Below are 16,430 nucleotides of genomic sequence, written 5' to 3' on the forward strand. Positions count from 1 at the left end.
CAGTGTCTCTAATACTAAGTGATTGACTAACCTCCATGTAAATTTGAATCTCGTTCGGATGAGGGGTTGTGAAAACCAGCATACATTTTGGGAACACTGTAATTTCATGTAATGGGCATACATACATAACCATACATTGTGTATTTTGGTGTGCTTTAGACCTTTGCCTGTACAGGTTTTTTGCACAAAAATGTAATCAGTCACCTTTTCAAATCAATAAGCTCAATGTAGCGCTTTCAAAATCTGCCCTATTTTGTTTCAAAGTTGTCCTATTGTTGGTCTTGTTAAATCCAAAAAGTGTAGTTTTGAAGAATTTAATAAAAAAGTTTGGTTTTGTTTTTATTTTACAATCTAACATCAACATTTTTGTCTTTGTCCTAGGGCCATTAATCTTGTTCTACATGTTAATGGCAAAGTCAGCTCTATCTGTAATTTTGGTGTTACAAGTTTTCTTGTTTGCAGGGCGCTAACTCTGTGATGAAGCTGCCTAGGCAGATGGATCCAGAGATAAAAGCAGGCCATACCATTAGCCATGCCAGTGTTAGTTCAAAGTAAAACGGCATATTTACCAGCCAATACCATCCCGAAGAAATGATAAAAGAAGGGAAAGGAGAACAAGGCAAATAAAAAGAGAGAAAAAAAGGATAGTATCATTGTGAGTGGATGAAGATGAAGCCTGATTAAACCACAAGTGTCTCTGGGGCTTGTCAGACATGATAGTTGATATGCAGCTGATAGACAAGGTTCTTTCTCAGTCTATCTCTGTTTCTCTTTTTCTCTCTTTCTCTCAGTCTCTCTCGCTCCTTCTTTGTGGGTCCCTCTCCCTTTCTTTGTCCCTCTCTCTCTCTCTCTCTGACAAACTCCTCTAGCTACCTCCTCTAGTTTCTATACTTCTATACTTCTATTCCTCTCTCTCTCTCTCTCTCTCTCTCTCTCTCTCTCTCTGTCTCTCGTTCTCTCTCTCTCCCAGGAGGAGAGATGAAGGGGATTGGCCTCTGGATTTAACAGTAAGCCATCACTACCTGTGGGAGGTGAGATCAGAGAGAGAGAGAGAGATCGGAGGAGGGGGGGCACCAGAAAGGGTCTGAAACAGAACGGGAGATAGACATCAATTTCTGTTTCTAAGGGAGACACGTTTTGACACAGATGAAGAATGCAATCATTACCTGATTCTTCTGTGTGTGTGTGTGTGTGTGTGTGTGTGTGTGTGTGTGTGTGTGTGTGTGTGTGTGTGTGTGCGTGTGTGTTCAGGGTCCGTTCAGGGAGCAGGAGGAGGTGTGGGAGCAGCGCTGGCGCTGTCCTGAGCCGTCTTTGCGTGTCCAGACCTCTTACACACACCTGCAGGAGGCCCGGGAGGAGCTACAGCAACAGGAGGCAGCGGGAGTCCTGGTTGACACACCGTGAGGAGCACACACACTAACACACACACACACACGGAAACACACAGGCCCATGCACACTTACTCACACACACATACATGAACACAAACCAGGAATGTTTGTTTCCTGGAAAGGTTTTATTTTTTCTTAAAATGTCATGCTTCTTTCTTTTGACATACACAAACACACCCACACACTTACACAAGCACACACTCATACATACTCATACATTGCTATACATTCAGACATACGTGCATGTGAATGCATGCAAAAATGCACACACAAACTAATGGGTGTATGCCAGGGGATTATCCTAAGACTGGACTGCTTCACACTGGGTTTATTATAAACAGAGTGTCACAGTCTGTCATTGCTTTATTTCAAGGCTTGTATTAATTTTAATTAGGATCGTTGTGTGAGTGTGTGTGTGTGTGTGTGTGTGTGTTAAAACACTTGACTATAACGTCATTACCACACGCAGACTGAAAAACACCAATCTACTCAACTGTGCACATCATAGGCATTTCCCTCTGTGTGTGTGTGTGTGTGTGAAGGCCCACCATTAACCCTCCGTTTGATCTGTCTCACACACTCATTTCCCCGACAACGTTACAAAAGACCACCCATTTTTCTTGCCACCCATTTTTCTCACCACCCCCTTTCCTCCATCCTTATCTCTCTCTCTCTCTCTCTCTCTCTCTCTCTCTCTCTCTCTCTCTCTCTCTCTCTCTCTCTCTCTCTGGTAGTTTAGTTCTCCCTAATGAGCTGCTGGGCCCCTCCTCAGGCCCTGTGGCACTGATGATGATGAGGATGATATTTTCTGGATTATTCCACTGGGGATAAGAAGAGGATTCTGGCGATTGTATTATAGTTACTATACTATTATAGATACTAGATACCAGATACTATTATAGTGAATATGTAGGCCTTTGTACACATGTTTTAAAACATGAGAACCATTTAGCCTAAAATAAGGTAGAGGATTTTGGGAGACTTTTTCTCCTCCAATCAGCATATGTGGTACTTGGCTCTTGGCTTTCAATTGAGTTCAGGCACACATTTGCAGGATAAACACTGAGATCATTGGAGATGTTAAAATTGACCTCTCTACCTATTTCTTCACTGTTCTATAGTAGTTTGTACCATATTTTGTTTTTGAGCTCTATGAACCTCAGAGACTGAAAAAAATCTTCCAGTGGCAACTCTCCACTGACTTACATTTCTTTCCTTCCTAGTGATTGACAAAATACCCTTAATTGGAGGATTCACTAGACAGTCCACATAAGTATAGAAGATAAGAGCATACACACACACAAATATACATACACAGATATCCATGCACACACACTAACACTTTCCTGAGGCAGAGTCTTAGGCGTAATTTAGAAAATCAACCCAAGTGTAATTAACAGCTGGCATGAGTCTTCTGACATACAACTAGACAGGTTATGCTGCCAAAACACACACAAATACACCCTCCCCCCACCCCACCCCCAGACACACACACACACACGCTTTTGTCATTCTAAGCAGATGTATGGTCAGGCTCACATACTGAACAGCATTCTACATAGTCTGGACACTAGCCAACCACAGTGCGCATATGCAATGTAAAGATGTAGGGATGAAGGGCACAGTTTTAAATAAATACAGCCACAGGAGATAGGTAATGAATACTTTCAGGCCAAGAGTGCATGCCAACAGATATTGTCTGAAAACACTGCGTCTTTATAATAGAGTCACATTATAGAATCGTATCTTAAAACTATAAGATAAAAATATCCCATTTGCCATTATAGAAGCCAATACGAAATCCACCTTGTAGTAACTGCACCCACATCGTCATTGTCATCTCACATTTGGAAAGGCCCTGTGCATTTTGTGTGAGCCTCCTCCCTGATAACAGATCAGTATGGTGGGGGAAGACTGTGAGATCGAAAGGAAAGGGCACTGACCTCAATGTAAAATACCTCATTTCCACCCCTAAGAGCTGGTATCAAGGACCAGACCTGGTAAATAACCATAAAACTCCAACACTCAGCCCTGTCTTTTGTAATCCCCAAAGACACAGAGAGTCTGAGATGAGGCCCATTGGAATGTTGCCAAAATCAGAAGAAATCTTTGATACAGACTCATGAATCACATTGTGGTGGACTCTAATGTATATGTCTAATTTTATGTGTAACTGTGATGTTTTACATAATAGTTATTTGCATTATTCAATTTCTTTATCTTTACATGGGGCTTAGATAGCCATGTTTGATATTAAAGTGTTCAGGAATTTGTGCTTAGTTTAATCATGTTAATGTTACGACGGTCAATTATATTGGATAGATCTGGGAACCAAAATTAGGGTTTCATGCATATGTAATGAGCCATAACACTTGACATGCCAGCCCATGCACACACCCCTCAACTGATTATCTGGTGCCCCGTTCTTAATTCTCATTGAAGCTAACTCTAAATCTTAACTCTATCATCTTATCTTTATTATATGTCTTAACACCTGCAGGGCTGTTTTATGATATTGGTGAAATAATGAATAAAATGCATTAACTCTGCTATAAGGTGAAGGACCCTACAAGTGAGATGAGATGAGATGAGATGAGATGAGATGAGATGAGATGAGATGAGATGAGATGAGATGAGATGAGATGAGATGAGATGAGATGAGATTAGATTAGATGTTTGGGTAACGTCGCCCCAGATCTCAAAAAGGGTGTCCTGGTGACTCAGCAGTCTACAGGAGAGACCGTGTTTGTCATTTGATTGGTTTGAATCCAGCTTGTGACCTTTGACCTTTTACTGTGTTAGGTTCTTGCCATTCGCCAAAGCCCACAAGAGGAACAGGAGGTATGAGCGTCTGCTCCACAGCAGCACTGCCTTCCCTCCGTTAGCCTACGGCAACAAGAACTTCAGAGAGGAGGACACACTCCGACTCAAGGAGAAGGAGGTGGGCTAAGCTACACACACACACACACACAGTTTTTTTTCTTAATTATTATTACTAGCATTTCTACTTCATTAAATATATAATATGTATATGGTGGCTCTTAGAAAAAAAATGCAGGAGTGGGCGGGTCAAATTTGTAACTGACAATATTTCAAATGCATGATTTGCATCTTAATCCACCAACCACCTGCTCCCTACATTTATACTTCATGAAAACATTTTGCCTTCAAGCCTTCATATATTTTATTTTTGTATACCTCAGGTATTTTTTTGTGCACAGCATGCAATTATATTGTATTCATCCAGGTTATTATCAGTGGGTCTGCATGCAAAGGATGAATGAATGAATGGATGAATTAATGAATTATTATAGGGTACTCATGTAAGATAGAAATGTAAGATACAAAAATGCATGTAAAAGTTATCCTACAAAATGATTAATCAGTTCTTCTATTGTGGTGGTCCACTGTAGAAAACACACACATACACATACACACACACACACACATACACATACACATACACATACACACACACTTTAGGTATCTGCTGTAGCTATCTAAATTAAGTCATTGTTAGAGACCACACGCCCACCCAGCCATCCAACTGTGGAGAGATGCATAGCTGATGAATGCTACCTTTCCTGCCTGGCCTCCACACGCAGAATCCATCCCGTTGGAGAAACCCACGCTTGCTTCTCTCCTCTAAAAGAAAAGAGGAAAAAAAGAGAAGCAGTGTAGCCTAACCCCTCCAACTTCAGCTGTACAAATTTGTCAAAAGTGACAGCAATTTAATAAATCTCCGCTCTCCATCACACGCATATGCACACCCACCCACGCACTTACACACACACATACACACACACACAATTCCCACTCATGCCCTCCACTGCCCCCTCTCCATGTATACGTAAATGAGGTGTATGTATGTGTGTGTGTGTGAGTGTGTGTGTGTGTGTGAGGCCCTGCGGTCTGGTCCAGGCATTAGGTAATTGACTGTGTCTTTGCTCAAGGCCTTTCATGGATCACCGTCCTTTATTAGCTCACTTCCCAGCACACACACACGCACACACACACATACACACACACACACACACACACACACACAAAGTTCCCAGCAGCCCCACCCCAACCCCCTACCCTCCACCACCAGCACCCAGACCCAATTGCCCGGAAACGAGGAGCGAAACGAGAGAGAAAGAGGGGCGAGGGAAGAAGGGGAGAGCAGCGACAGGGGAACGAACTAACACGGCCCCAGGAAGAGGAGATAAATAAGAAGGGGGGTGGATGAGAGGGTGCAAGGGGGTCTCCGTCAGCTGACAGCAGGGACTGGTGGAGGAGGGGCAGTTTTGATAAGTGCCTCTGTATGCGTCTCTATATAGAATGAGATGCATCTAGTTTGTGTGTGTGGAACATGCCATCAAAGTAAATGTACATACAGAATACAGAAATTTAGCTCACCATTAATCAGAAACCACCATGCAGTCTGCAAACCTGGGCAAAACTATTATATCAATATTGTTTTCAATATTTACTAAACAACTAATTAGTGCCCATCTGTATTAATTTTGGTGTAATATTAGATATTCGTCTTAATCTTATAACTGAAATGTTGGTTAGCTGCGGTCAGATTTTAGTTATTCAATGCATTTTTAATTCTATTTAAGTGTCAGACTGCAAAATCTACTAGCATTTTAATCTACTTTACGTCACTAGGTCTTTCAGGCACATTTTAATGCTATAACACTTCTAATGGATGTAGTAGTGGTCACAAAAGTTTCCAGGTTTCAGAAAATCTCTGTGGACAAGGAGGGACATGCACTATTTTTGTGAGAGTTGGACTGGGGTGAAGGGCGGCAAAGGAGATGGTGAGAGGCAGTGAATGCACATTTTTGCTCTCATTTCAGAAGTCTAATGTACCAGTGTTCTTTTTTTTCAGTGCAATGTATAGATGTGTGAGCACCTGGAGTGCATCACACTGAAATAAAATCAATCAATCAGTCATATTCATTCTTACCATTTTACATTTGTTTATAGCAGAGATGGCCAAATCCATTAAAATCACCATGACTAATAGTGTGGTAAGCTACCAAAACAAAAAAACAAACAAACAAAAAACAAATTAGATGTCCAGATTTAGTTCACCAATGATCTAAGAATATGTAGTATGGATGGTAAACCAACTATCCTGCTAGCGGGTATTCCCATGTAGCTCTACCTCTCCATTTGTATCTGTTTTTCTGTTTTCAGACTAGGCTAAAGCAGTACACTGCTGTATGTATAGTGGGCAGTCTCTGTTGTCTTGTGTTTTTGGCGTGTGTGTGCAAGCGCATAGCTATCCCCTCTCATCTGTGTGTGTCGCAGTTGTGTTATTTACATGTAATCTACCATTTCTAACGATGTTCAAATGTATGCTTAATCTGCGTGGTGGAAGATAAACAGGCCTCCCAGCATGGCTGAGGATGGTAAAACTCTCAAACTCAAGCAACAAACAGGTTTATCTATATGCCAGCAAGATGTAAGTACAGATAGATCTGAATACTGCAAGTTTTGTGTGTGTGTTGAGTAACTTTTTAACCTTTAACCAGCACCGGGACGAGGTGCCGCTGATAACGGGAATACACACACTCAAAAGCCGCCTTGCGTAACTGAACGCCTGCCTCTAGCATCCAGGCGACATTATCTGTCACAGTAGCCGCGTTGTGTGCATGTTTACAGGCAGGTGATACGCAGACTCTGCATGCACAGCGATCAGTTCACTATGTACTCTGGTGAAGGGGTGCACTTGATCAGTTTGTCAAACAACCAAAACAGGCAGCACTCATTTTCAGGTTGTGGTAGGCGACCAGTGGGGCCTGCTTTGGTTGTTTTATAAATTGATGAAGTGCACCCCTTCACCAGAGCACATTGGGAACTGATCAAACTCTGTGTACCCAAGAACCCTTAAATCGGACGGAATTACGTAATATCAGATGGACTTTTCTTGTATATTAGTCATGGAAAATGAGAACCTTGCGAGTTTTCCTTTTGTATCAAGCAGCAAAAAAGTCGTAGCATGACGCGTTTGAGTTAATTTGCCTTACTTGACATCGCGCGTCCTGCAATGTGACTATTGCACATGTGCACATTGCGATGTCGATGCTGAAATGATATCGTGCAGCCTTACTGCAGATGACAGCTTCCTACTTGCCACTTGCCTAAACCACATCCTCAAACACACATACACGCGCACGTGCATGCACACACACACACACAAACACGCGCACACTGGCCAAACCTGACCTCCCTTCTCTCCATGGTAACACTGCTGCCGATGATGTTGATGATGTTGATGAAGATGATGATGAAGACAATGGTGCTTGTCCCCAGCCCAGTCGCATCAGACTGCTGTCACTCAGAGCACATCAGACCTCAGATTATCCCCAGTTTCTCTCTCTGTCTGTCTCTCTCTCTTTCTGTCTCTGTATCTCTCTGTACCTCTGTTTACCTTCTCTCTCTCTCTCTCTCTCTCTCTCTCTCTCTCTCTCTCTGTGGTAATTAGTGCATTAGTCCTATCGTTGGCATCACCCCCAGCTATAGCAGCAGCCAGCAGAGCTTCTTGTCACAGCTCAGAGGGCCAATGGAGTGGACAGCTCAACCCTGGTACTCATCATCAACATACCGTGCCCAGCTGGCCTCCCCCCAGCCACATTATCTAGCTACGTTATCCAGCCTTGCTCCTAATTATTTCCAAACCCTAGCCACAGCCCTCTCACCCAGCCTCTGCCACATTACCTAGCCCTGCTCATAATCATCACCCAAAGCCTAGCTTCAGCCCTCTCCGCAGCCTAAGGCCTCATCATCAACATAGCCCAGTTATCTTGCCTGGTTCCAGACCGCTCCCCCAACTCTCTGGCTTGACCATCACAGCTCTTGGCAGTATGTACACAGTATCCCCAGCGCAACCCAAGCCCTAGAAGTACCCCCTGACTCCTGGACCCTTATTTACCTTAGCCATCTGTGTCACAGCAAGGAAGTACACCAAGGCAAATGCAGCCCAGCCTGTCAGCACACACACACACACACACACACACACACACACACACACACACACACACACACACACACGCACATACATAAAGGGATGCCAACCCCCACATCTCCAGGACCTCGACCCATTGCCACATTCCTAGGCCAAGGGGGCTATGTAATGGTTGCCCTTGCTCAAGCCCCTATGTGCCCTTGCCCTCACCACCCAGGTTCCCCACCAAAGATTTGCTTTTCACGCCCCGGCACCTCTCCTCCAGCTCCATCCCTGGTCCATCCACAGCCCTCTCTTCTAGCCCACTCTCCTGAAGCCACAGCTTCCAGCACCAGCCCTAACCCCAATGCTCTTTCAGAGCTGTAGCTGCAGTTTAGCTGTTTTTATCTCATTTGAAAGCTTTAATTGTTATTTGTGTTTGAGGGCCTTACAGATGATGAAAGGCACTCAAAACTGTAATTTCAAAAATATATGATTATTTGTCTGAAGATAATGTTTTCTGCAGTTCCTGTAAAGGTTACTTTTTGGAAATACCATCATTTCATATCACAGCAATGATTTGTTAAAGAGTTACAATACTGAGTCTTGTTCAAACCTTCAGTAATTTAGTTGTTTATTCCTGTATCAATGTTTCCTTACCAAATATCTTCTTACCAGCTGACATTGTATTTGTTTCCTTGTAACAATAGCTTATTGATCAATCTATCAGGACACATGGGGAACTACTAGGGTCTCAGTGAATTACAGGAAGGACTCTTCTAGAAAGAGGGTTCTTCTATTCACCCAGCCCAAGCCATTTGTGTGTGCTCTGCCATTTTGTACAATGTCATTATGGCATAGTGTTAATAGATACTGAATGGATAGAAAGGGCAGTTCCTGGTGTATTAGGGTAATCTCCCTTGGCAGCTTGAAGATGGCCAGAATTTTAATTATTTTGAAAAATGAAAAAGGCCAGTGTTTCATGCGTGAATAGTATATGAAACTCAGAAAGTTGGAAAGTTTAATGTAGCTGGCACTGAAATGTTTATTGTAAGACCAAAAAATTTCAAAGGTTCTTCAGCTACCGTCTTAAATGCACCAACAATTGACTAATTTAGAATGCAGATATGGGAAAGCCCTCTCTATCCATGCTAATTTTGTGATTGTGTCATTAGCCATGTCACCAGCAGTGCTGCCTGTAACCACAGAGGCTGGCTAATTAGGAGGCTATGTGCTAATCAAGTACACTACAGTGAGTGGTCACGTCTGTGTCTGTCTGTGCTCCAAGCCTTTCCTTCCTCTCGCATTAGACTGAAACCCATCACAACTTAGAAAAACTCATGTCTGAGCAGAACCAACAAACACACAGACACTGATGCATACTGGGACACATATGTGCACACACACACATGCTTACATGAAAACATGCACATATACGTACATATGTACACACCCACATGCATGCACGTGAATACATGCATGTATGTACATCACAGAGTATAGCCTACCCGCACACACATTTTAATGTTGCCTCAGTAATTTTTTTTTCCTCCTGAAGTCCCCCCCCCCATTCCCTCCACACCCTTCCTGCCCCCAAACAGACACACGCACACACACACACACACACACACACACTATAGTCTCCTCCCAGCTACTCTGCAGTGTGGCTTTATTATTGTCATTATTACATGGTGGGTGCAAAGCTTCAGGCAATGGGGACAGCAGAACTGTGTCTACACACACACACACACACACACACACACAGGCTCACTCTTAATGGCCTCAACCATAATATATCACCGTGATACATACTACTGATGTATGAGGGATCTTTTTAATGGGAACAGTATTCATTAGCAGCAATTAATACCTAAACTGAAATAGGCCACAAGTAGAGACAATGGGATGGGGGGCGCGGGAGGGGCTATGCGTCTACTGTATGTGTGTCTGTCTTTATGTGTGTGCGTGTGTGTGTGTCTGTGTGTGTCTCTGCCTGTGTATTTCATATGTTGTCTTGTCCATCCATCCGTCCAGCTGCATTAGTGCCCAGGTTTCTGCGGTGAGAGAGAGAGAGGGGGCTAATTCTCCATAACCATTTTACGGCGTGTGTAAAACTCTGCGGCCTCTTCATTTGCACAGCCATAAAGCATTCCCCCTGCCACGCTCCTTCCTTCTCTGGCCCCCAGATTTATCAATTAACCCAACACTTTGCTTCCATTATGGTGGCATTTTACACTGCCAGCCCTGCATACAGAGTAACAATGAAGGCCGAGCGTACATGCGACGGTTTCTAAATGGACAGTCTCAATTAAATGATTAGCAAACATATTTTGGTGTGACTTAAGGGGATGAATGACATTAGAGCTTATCATTTATGTTCAAAGCTGGTGGGACCCGACTTGACCTGATTAACTTGGGTCAGTTCGGGCTGAATTTATTACTTAATTGCTTGAATTTGTGTCAAGCTCATGTTAAAAAATAATGAAGAAAAATGCTTTTGGCAATTTATCATTAAAAATAGCTGCAGTTTTGGCCTATAGTAGGGTTCAGATTGGGACAGAATCTTCAGGTTTGGGTCAGGCCTGGCTCTAATCTTCAGGCCTTAGTCATGCTCTAGATGGCATTTCACTTATCAGAAATCATTAAATGCATCCTGCGTTTTAACTAAGGTAAAATGTGATTGAAAAGTACTGCTTACCCCTTGTTCAACAAATTACTTATTAGTATATACAAGAGGCCTTCTTGCTAAATATCAGTCTAGAAAACTTGGCTTGGACAGTGGCTTTGGTGCTTAATTAGCTCCAGCAATTTTCAAGTAATCCTTTAGTCTTTAACTGGCATTAGTGTTGTTGTTGAGCTGAATAGTGTGCTTACAGCTAAGTGGTAGGAGTAAAATCTGTGTTAGCACCATTAACGATTTGCAATCCTTTAACTAAAACATAATTCAAGGGAGAGAGACGTCCTGGAAAGCTGCAGAAAATCATGTAGTTTAGATGTGCCCTAATAGATTGAGCGAGAAAGAAAGAACATTGCAGTGATAGTGATGTCTGTTTTCAAAGAGGTCCATTTCCATCACACTGTGGCTGCTTTAACACAAGCAGCCATCTCTCATCAGCAGGCCATCAGAGGCTCTCTGTCTGCTTTTACTGGCACAGTAAAATGCAGTGTCAACCCCTTTAAAATGCATAAGTATGGTGCATTAAGATACAGAGCTAGCCCTTTTAAATGCTCAAAGTATGATGATACATTTCAGACAGCAATGCTGTCAGTCTGAATGCCACTCACAGAAACAGCTGAGAATATTTCAGTTCTGCAACATGCTGAACATGAATGAATTGACCCGTTTAAAGTAATTGTTTCAGTGAAGTGTCTTCCTCCTCTTGTGTTTGGTCAACATGTATGTTTGGTCATAGGAGAAAAGGATCTGAGACACGAATCACAAGGATAAACCCAATTAAGTCAGTTTTTATAACAGAAATCAACAAGCTATATTCAACTGAAACGGGTTCATTTAAATAATAAAGCTACATTCATCCAGGGGAAAAGGTAAAATTAACGACACCTATAAAATGCCTTGGATTATTCTAAGTCGAAGTGCAGATGGGAGAATGTTTTCAGGTCTATTTAGATAGTTTCCTCTCCATGTGTACATGGAAATCAGGAGGAGGCAGGCAGGCAAGCAGGATAAGGATGTCTGTGCTTTTAATGGACCGGCTGTCCCAGTGTGGATATGCTCCACTGAACCATACTGTATGTATTGTGGTACAATCACCACCTATCTCTATCTCTATCTCCTGCCACCCCTCTTCCTTTCTCTCGCTGTCTTGTTTGTTTGCTCACTTGTTCTCTCCCTCTCTCTGTCTTCATCTACCTGGCTGCAACTTCTCTCTCTATCTCTCTCTTTGTCTCACACAGTACTCTATGTGTGTGTGTGTGTGTGTGTGTGCATTGTGTAAGCAGCCAGCTGATAGCACGCACACACACACACACACACACACACACACACACACACACACACACACACACCTTCTTGAGGAACATGACAGCCCTCTCATACAGCAGTGTGTTGGTGATAGAAGTCAACACCGGCTGTGAAATGCAAATGAAATGTGATGAAGCCACGGTATAGATGGACACACAGGATGCAGCAGACAGGATGCACACACTTACACACGTGTCTTCTGCAGTCAAAAAGCATCTGAGAATGCACTTTCTGACAGCAGAACATGTCTTTTGATTCGCTTACGTCTTCTGTTTCTTGCTGCAGAGATGCTGAAGTTAAGTGTTTTTGTTTCCCCTGAAGAATCCTATTACATTTGTTTTACACTAAACTCCTATTGTTAGTATTGTTAATGAAGATTCCCACTTTCCAAGCAGTTTTTCCTACCATGTATCTATCTATCTATCTATCTATCTATCTATCTGTCTGTCTATCTATTTATCGTGTCAAGGAGGGTAGAAGGCTCTAGATTGTAGTGTGTGTCTTTTGGTGTTGCAAGGTGATTTGTGTGTGTATTTGCTGCGTTGTATGATTGTGTGTGGGGAATCTAGTCTTCAATGTGTGTGTGCATAGTATTTCATACATCAGTAAAGCGTGATGTGTGTGGGAGCCACATCTTTACGTACGCTATTAGAGGGTTGATATATGTGCATGCTTGCTTGTGTGTGTGTATGTGTCTTATTGCAGGCTCATATGCTCACTAGCCAGCATTGGGGATGGGGGTGTGGTGGGGATGGTTGGGGGCGGCAGCGGCGGTGGTGGGGGGTCTGGAAAGGGAAGCAATCACAAACACTTAAACCTGCAAATGGCCTTGATGTCCCATGCTAAGCAGCCTGTGTTGACTGATGAGCCTGTTAACCCTGGCTGAAACAGCCCCAGCACAGGGGATTAGACAGCAATGTTGGTCCCGGCTGCTCCTGGCCCATTTTGCATGGGAATTGTGCATATTTAATCTAAGGTGTGCCGAGGTGCAAAGACAAGCCCCCCTCTTCTCCATTTCTCATTATGGATGTGTAATAGCACCCCGAGGCTGGGGGCCTTAATTCACCAGCCCCAGCCCCAGTCTTAATCTCACCCTCAGTCCCAGCCCCCCCCCCCCTCCCTCCAGTACCGAATCACAGCCCTATAGTCCCAGCCTTCTTCCCCAGCCTTTCCTTTCCCGGCCCTATCCTATGCCCTAGCCTTTTCCCTCTTCTCAGGCACACACTTAGTTGACCCTGCTTCAGCCCTCTCCCCCACTCTATTCCCTCCAGCCCCAGCCCTCTCTCCCAGCCCTCTCCGCAAGTCCCAGCGCTCTCCTCCAGCCCTAGCCTTCACCCACAGCCCTCTCTCCCAACAATGTCCCTCAGCCTTCTCCCCCCGGGCCTGACCCCTTACCCTAACTCCAGCTCACTCTCCCAGCCCCCTCCCCGGCTTTCTGCACCTGCCTCAGCCCTCTGCATAGAGCGTAGCATGACGGGGGAGATGAGAGAGAGTGAACGGGCCAGGTTTTAACCTAATTATGTTGCGTATACATGGTTTGAGTATTAGCCTTCGGAGCCTCCAGGATGTCAAGCCTGAAAATTCATGGCTGAAGCTGGGGACATTTCTGTTGGAGCCCAAAGCCAATGGCAAAGAAGTACTAGTCTTTTGTGAGCCAAAACCTGACTAATGCCTGAAATTATGCTAATTGCACTATTTTCAATATATTTTTGAACCTTAATCTGAGCAATCAAGGCAGAAATTTCACCCTACCTGACCCTATCCTGTCAGGTCAAGTCAGGTCCCACCAGGTTCAGGTGTAAAAATCTAGCTCTTACTGCATATTCCACAAGTCTCCTCTCTCAGATAGTTGCCCCAACAACGCTTGGTGTATGTTGGCATGCTATGTGCTCGGAAACTGCCTGTGTTTTTGTGGCTTTTATTGTTGTTCAAGTGACCTGTGTTGCCTGGCATTTCATTTTTCACTACCATTTTTTTTCTGTCACTCTCCAGTCTACTGTCCCACACAGCATAAATCCCCACCATAAAAACATGCTTAAAGTGAACAGAAATAATAGACAAACCAATTCCAAATGAGACCATAGCAGGAAAAATCACGAGTAAAATCAACATTTAAAAAAACTTGCTGTTTGTTATGGAGGTTGTGATGCTATTTGATAGTTGTGTCCTAGTATCGACTTGCTGTTGTTTTTTGTTTAAACGGTTTCAGTCTTTGTTTCTCCGTGTTGCATTAATTGTAAATTCTGAATCCGTCCCCTGATTAATGCGATCAAGTGTCAACGACAAGAGCTCTCTGAACCATCTATCCATCTAATTCCCTCTCTTTCTCTATCACTCTATCTCTCTTCTCTCTCATCCCCCTCTCTAATCCAGCCAACACTTCTATCTGCAGGAAATAACAATTAATGTCTCCTCTTTTTTCTTCTCTCTCTCTCTAACCCCCCGTCACTCGTTTTTTCCGTCTCCTTTCTTCATATTTCTTTTCAGAGGATGTTGCTTTTCTCATGCATCATATTGCTGCCTTATAACAAAACAAGCGTGTGTGTGTGTGTGTGTGTGTGTGTGTGTGTGTGTGTGTGTGTGCATGTACATGGTTTCAAGAGGGACCCCTCGCTGTGTGTGTAATTTCTTGTTTGTTTGTGGCTCCAACATCTTCGGCCACTGCAGAGAGGGAGAGGGATATATAGAGAGGAAGAGAGGTTGAACAAGACAAAAAAGAACAAGATTGAGAGAGAAGAGGGAAAGAGAGAAGGGGGGGGGGGGGGTGGAGGGAAAAACAGGATGATAACAAAAGCAGCTCGGATTTCACAGACGCATATTTCATCAATCATGTGAATAAGTCGTGGTGATTATGCATGGCGGCGGCAGGCCGAGGGGGGCTGATTACCATACACCATAAAGGCTGCTTTCTTATCTCACACACACTGATTAGTTTCTGTCTGCAGATAGCCTCTCTCTCTCTCTTTCTCTCTGTGTCACACACACACACACACACACACACACAGGGTTTGCCTGTCTCCCACTCATGTACATGCATGCACATGCACACACACACACACACACACACACACACACACACACAGACACAGACGCACACCCAGTTGCTGATTCCAGGTAAATGAGGTGGCACTAGGCCAACCCCAGACCTAGATGAGAACCGTTCACAGAGCCACTAGTAGCTAACTGATTTTACTTAATCAGGACTCTAGAGAATTACATCCACTGTCCAAACCATGTGAAATGCACTGCACACTTTAACAAAAAATTGTACATAAGAGATGTTCTGAATGGTACAAATGACAACCATATACCCTATAAACACACATACTTATATGTATTGTTTTAGCAGAAAATGTAGAAGTGGCAGAACAAGAAGGTGCAGTCTCTGTTAAGTTTGATGTTGTGATGCGTCAGCATCCTGCTATCTAAAACACGGGAAACAGCACTATATGAGCTTTTAAAAAGGCTTTAATGCTGCTTATAGGCTATTACTAAATGTTTTACAGTTATGTAAAAACCATGTTGCAACAAATATAATTTGTCTTTTTTATTAGTTATTTGAAAGGGTTCTTACGTGCTGAATAATTTCATTTTCATGAACCCAGTGTGCTGGAAACTAAGTAAAAAGCCATTGTAAAATTTCAGTGCATGCAGATCTTAAAATATGAGTGTTTCCAATTCCTAAAAAGAAGAAACATGGTTTTTGTCTGACAGCAGCAAATTGTAATGATGATACACATCATGTTGACTACATCTGGTCAGACTTCTTTTGGTGGGAGAACACTACTCACCAGGAGGTAGGTTGAAACCAACCCAAACTGTCTCGCTATCCTATACTCACTATGCCCACTTATACTCAGGCTATTGTTTGATATCTTTGTTGAGGTCCTGTTTTGGTAGATGTTATTCCTGGAGAAGTGACCCGTACATGATGTAGAGAGAGAGAGAGAAGGAGGGAAGGAGGAGGAGGATAAGGAGGAGAGGCTGGGGCAAAATTAGCTACGTATGAAAGGCCTCACTTTGTGTCTCAACCAGGGAATTAGAAATTACTCTTTTCTCTTGCCCGTCTCTCTCTCTCTCTCTCTCTCTCTCTCTCTCTCTCTCTCTCTCTCTCTCT

General features: G+C 43.3%; 1 protein-coding gene across 1 annotated transcript in view; it reads left to right on the forward strand.

Annotated features, from left to right (window-relative positions):
• The window catches only part of spata17 (spermatogenesis associated 17), a 48,442-nt gene that overhangs the window by 27,120 nt on the left and 4,892 nt on the right, over window positions 1-16,430 (forward strand). The window contains exons 8-9 of the mRNA XM_071531772.1: window positions 1,252-1,400; window positions 4,194-4,332. Of these exons, the coding sequence (XP_071387873.1) occupies window positions 1,252-1,400; window positions 4,194-4,332 (288 nt within the window). The remainder of the gene's footprint in view (window positions 1-1,251; window positions 1,401-4,193; window positions 4,333-16,430) is intronic.

Source organism: Centroberyx affinis, unplaced genomic scaffold (assembly GCF_046629955.1).
Source record: "Centroberyx affinis isolate AG114_WGS23_722 - 3 ecotype Tasmania unplaced genomic scaffold, CSIRO-AGI_Caff_v1 ptg002131l_1, whole genome shotgun sequence".
In the NCBI taxonomy this organism is placed as follows: domain Eukaryota; kingdom Metazoa; phylum Chordata; class Actinopteri; order Beryciformes; family Berycidae; genus Centroberyx; species Centroberyx affinis.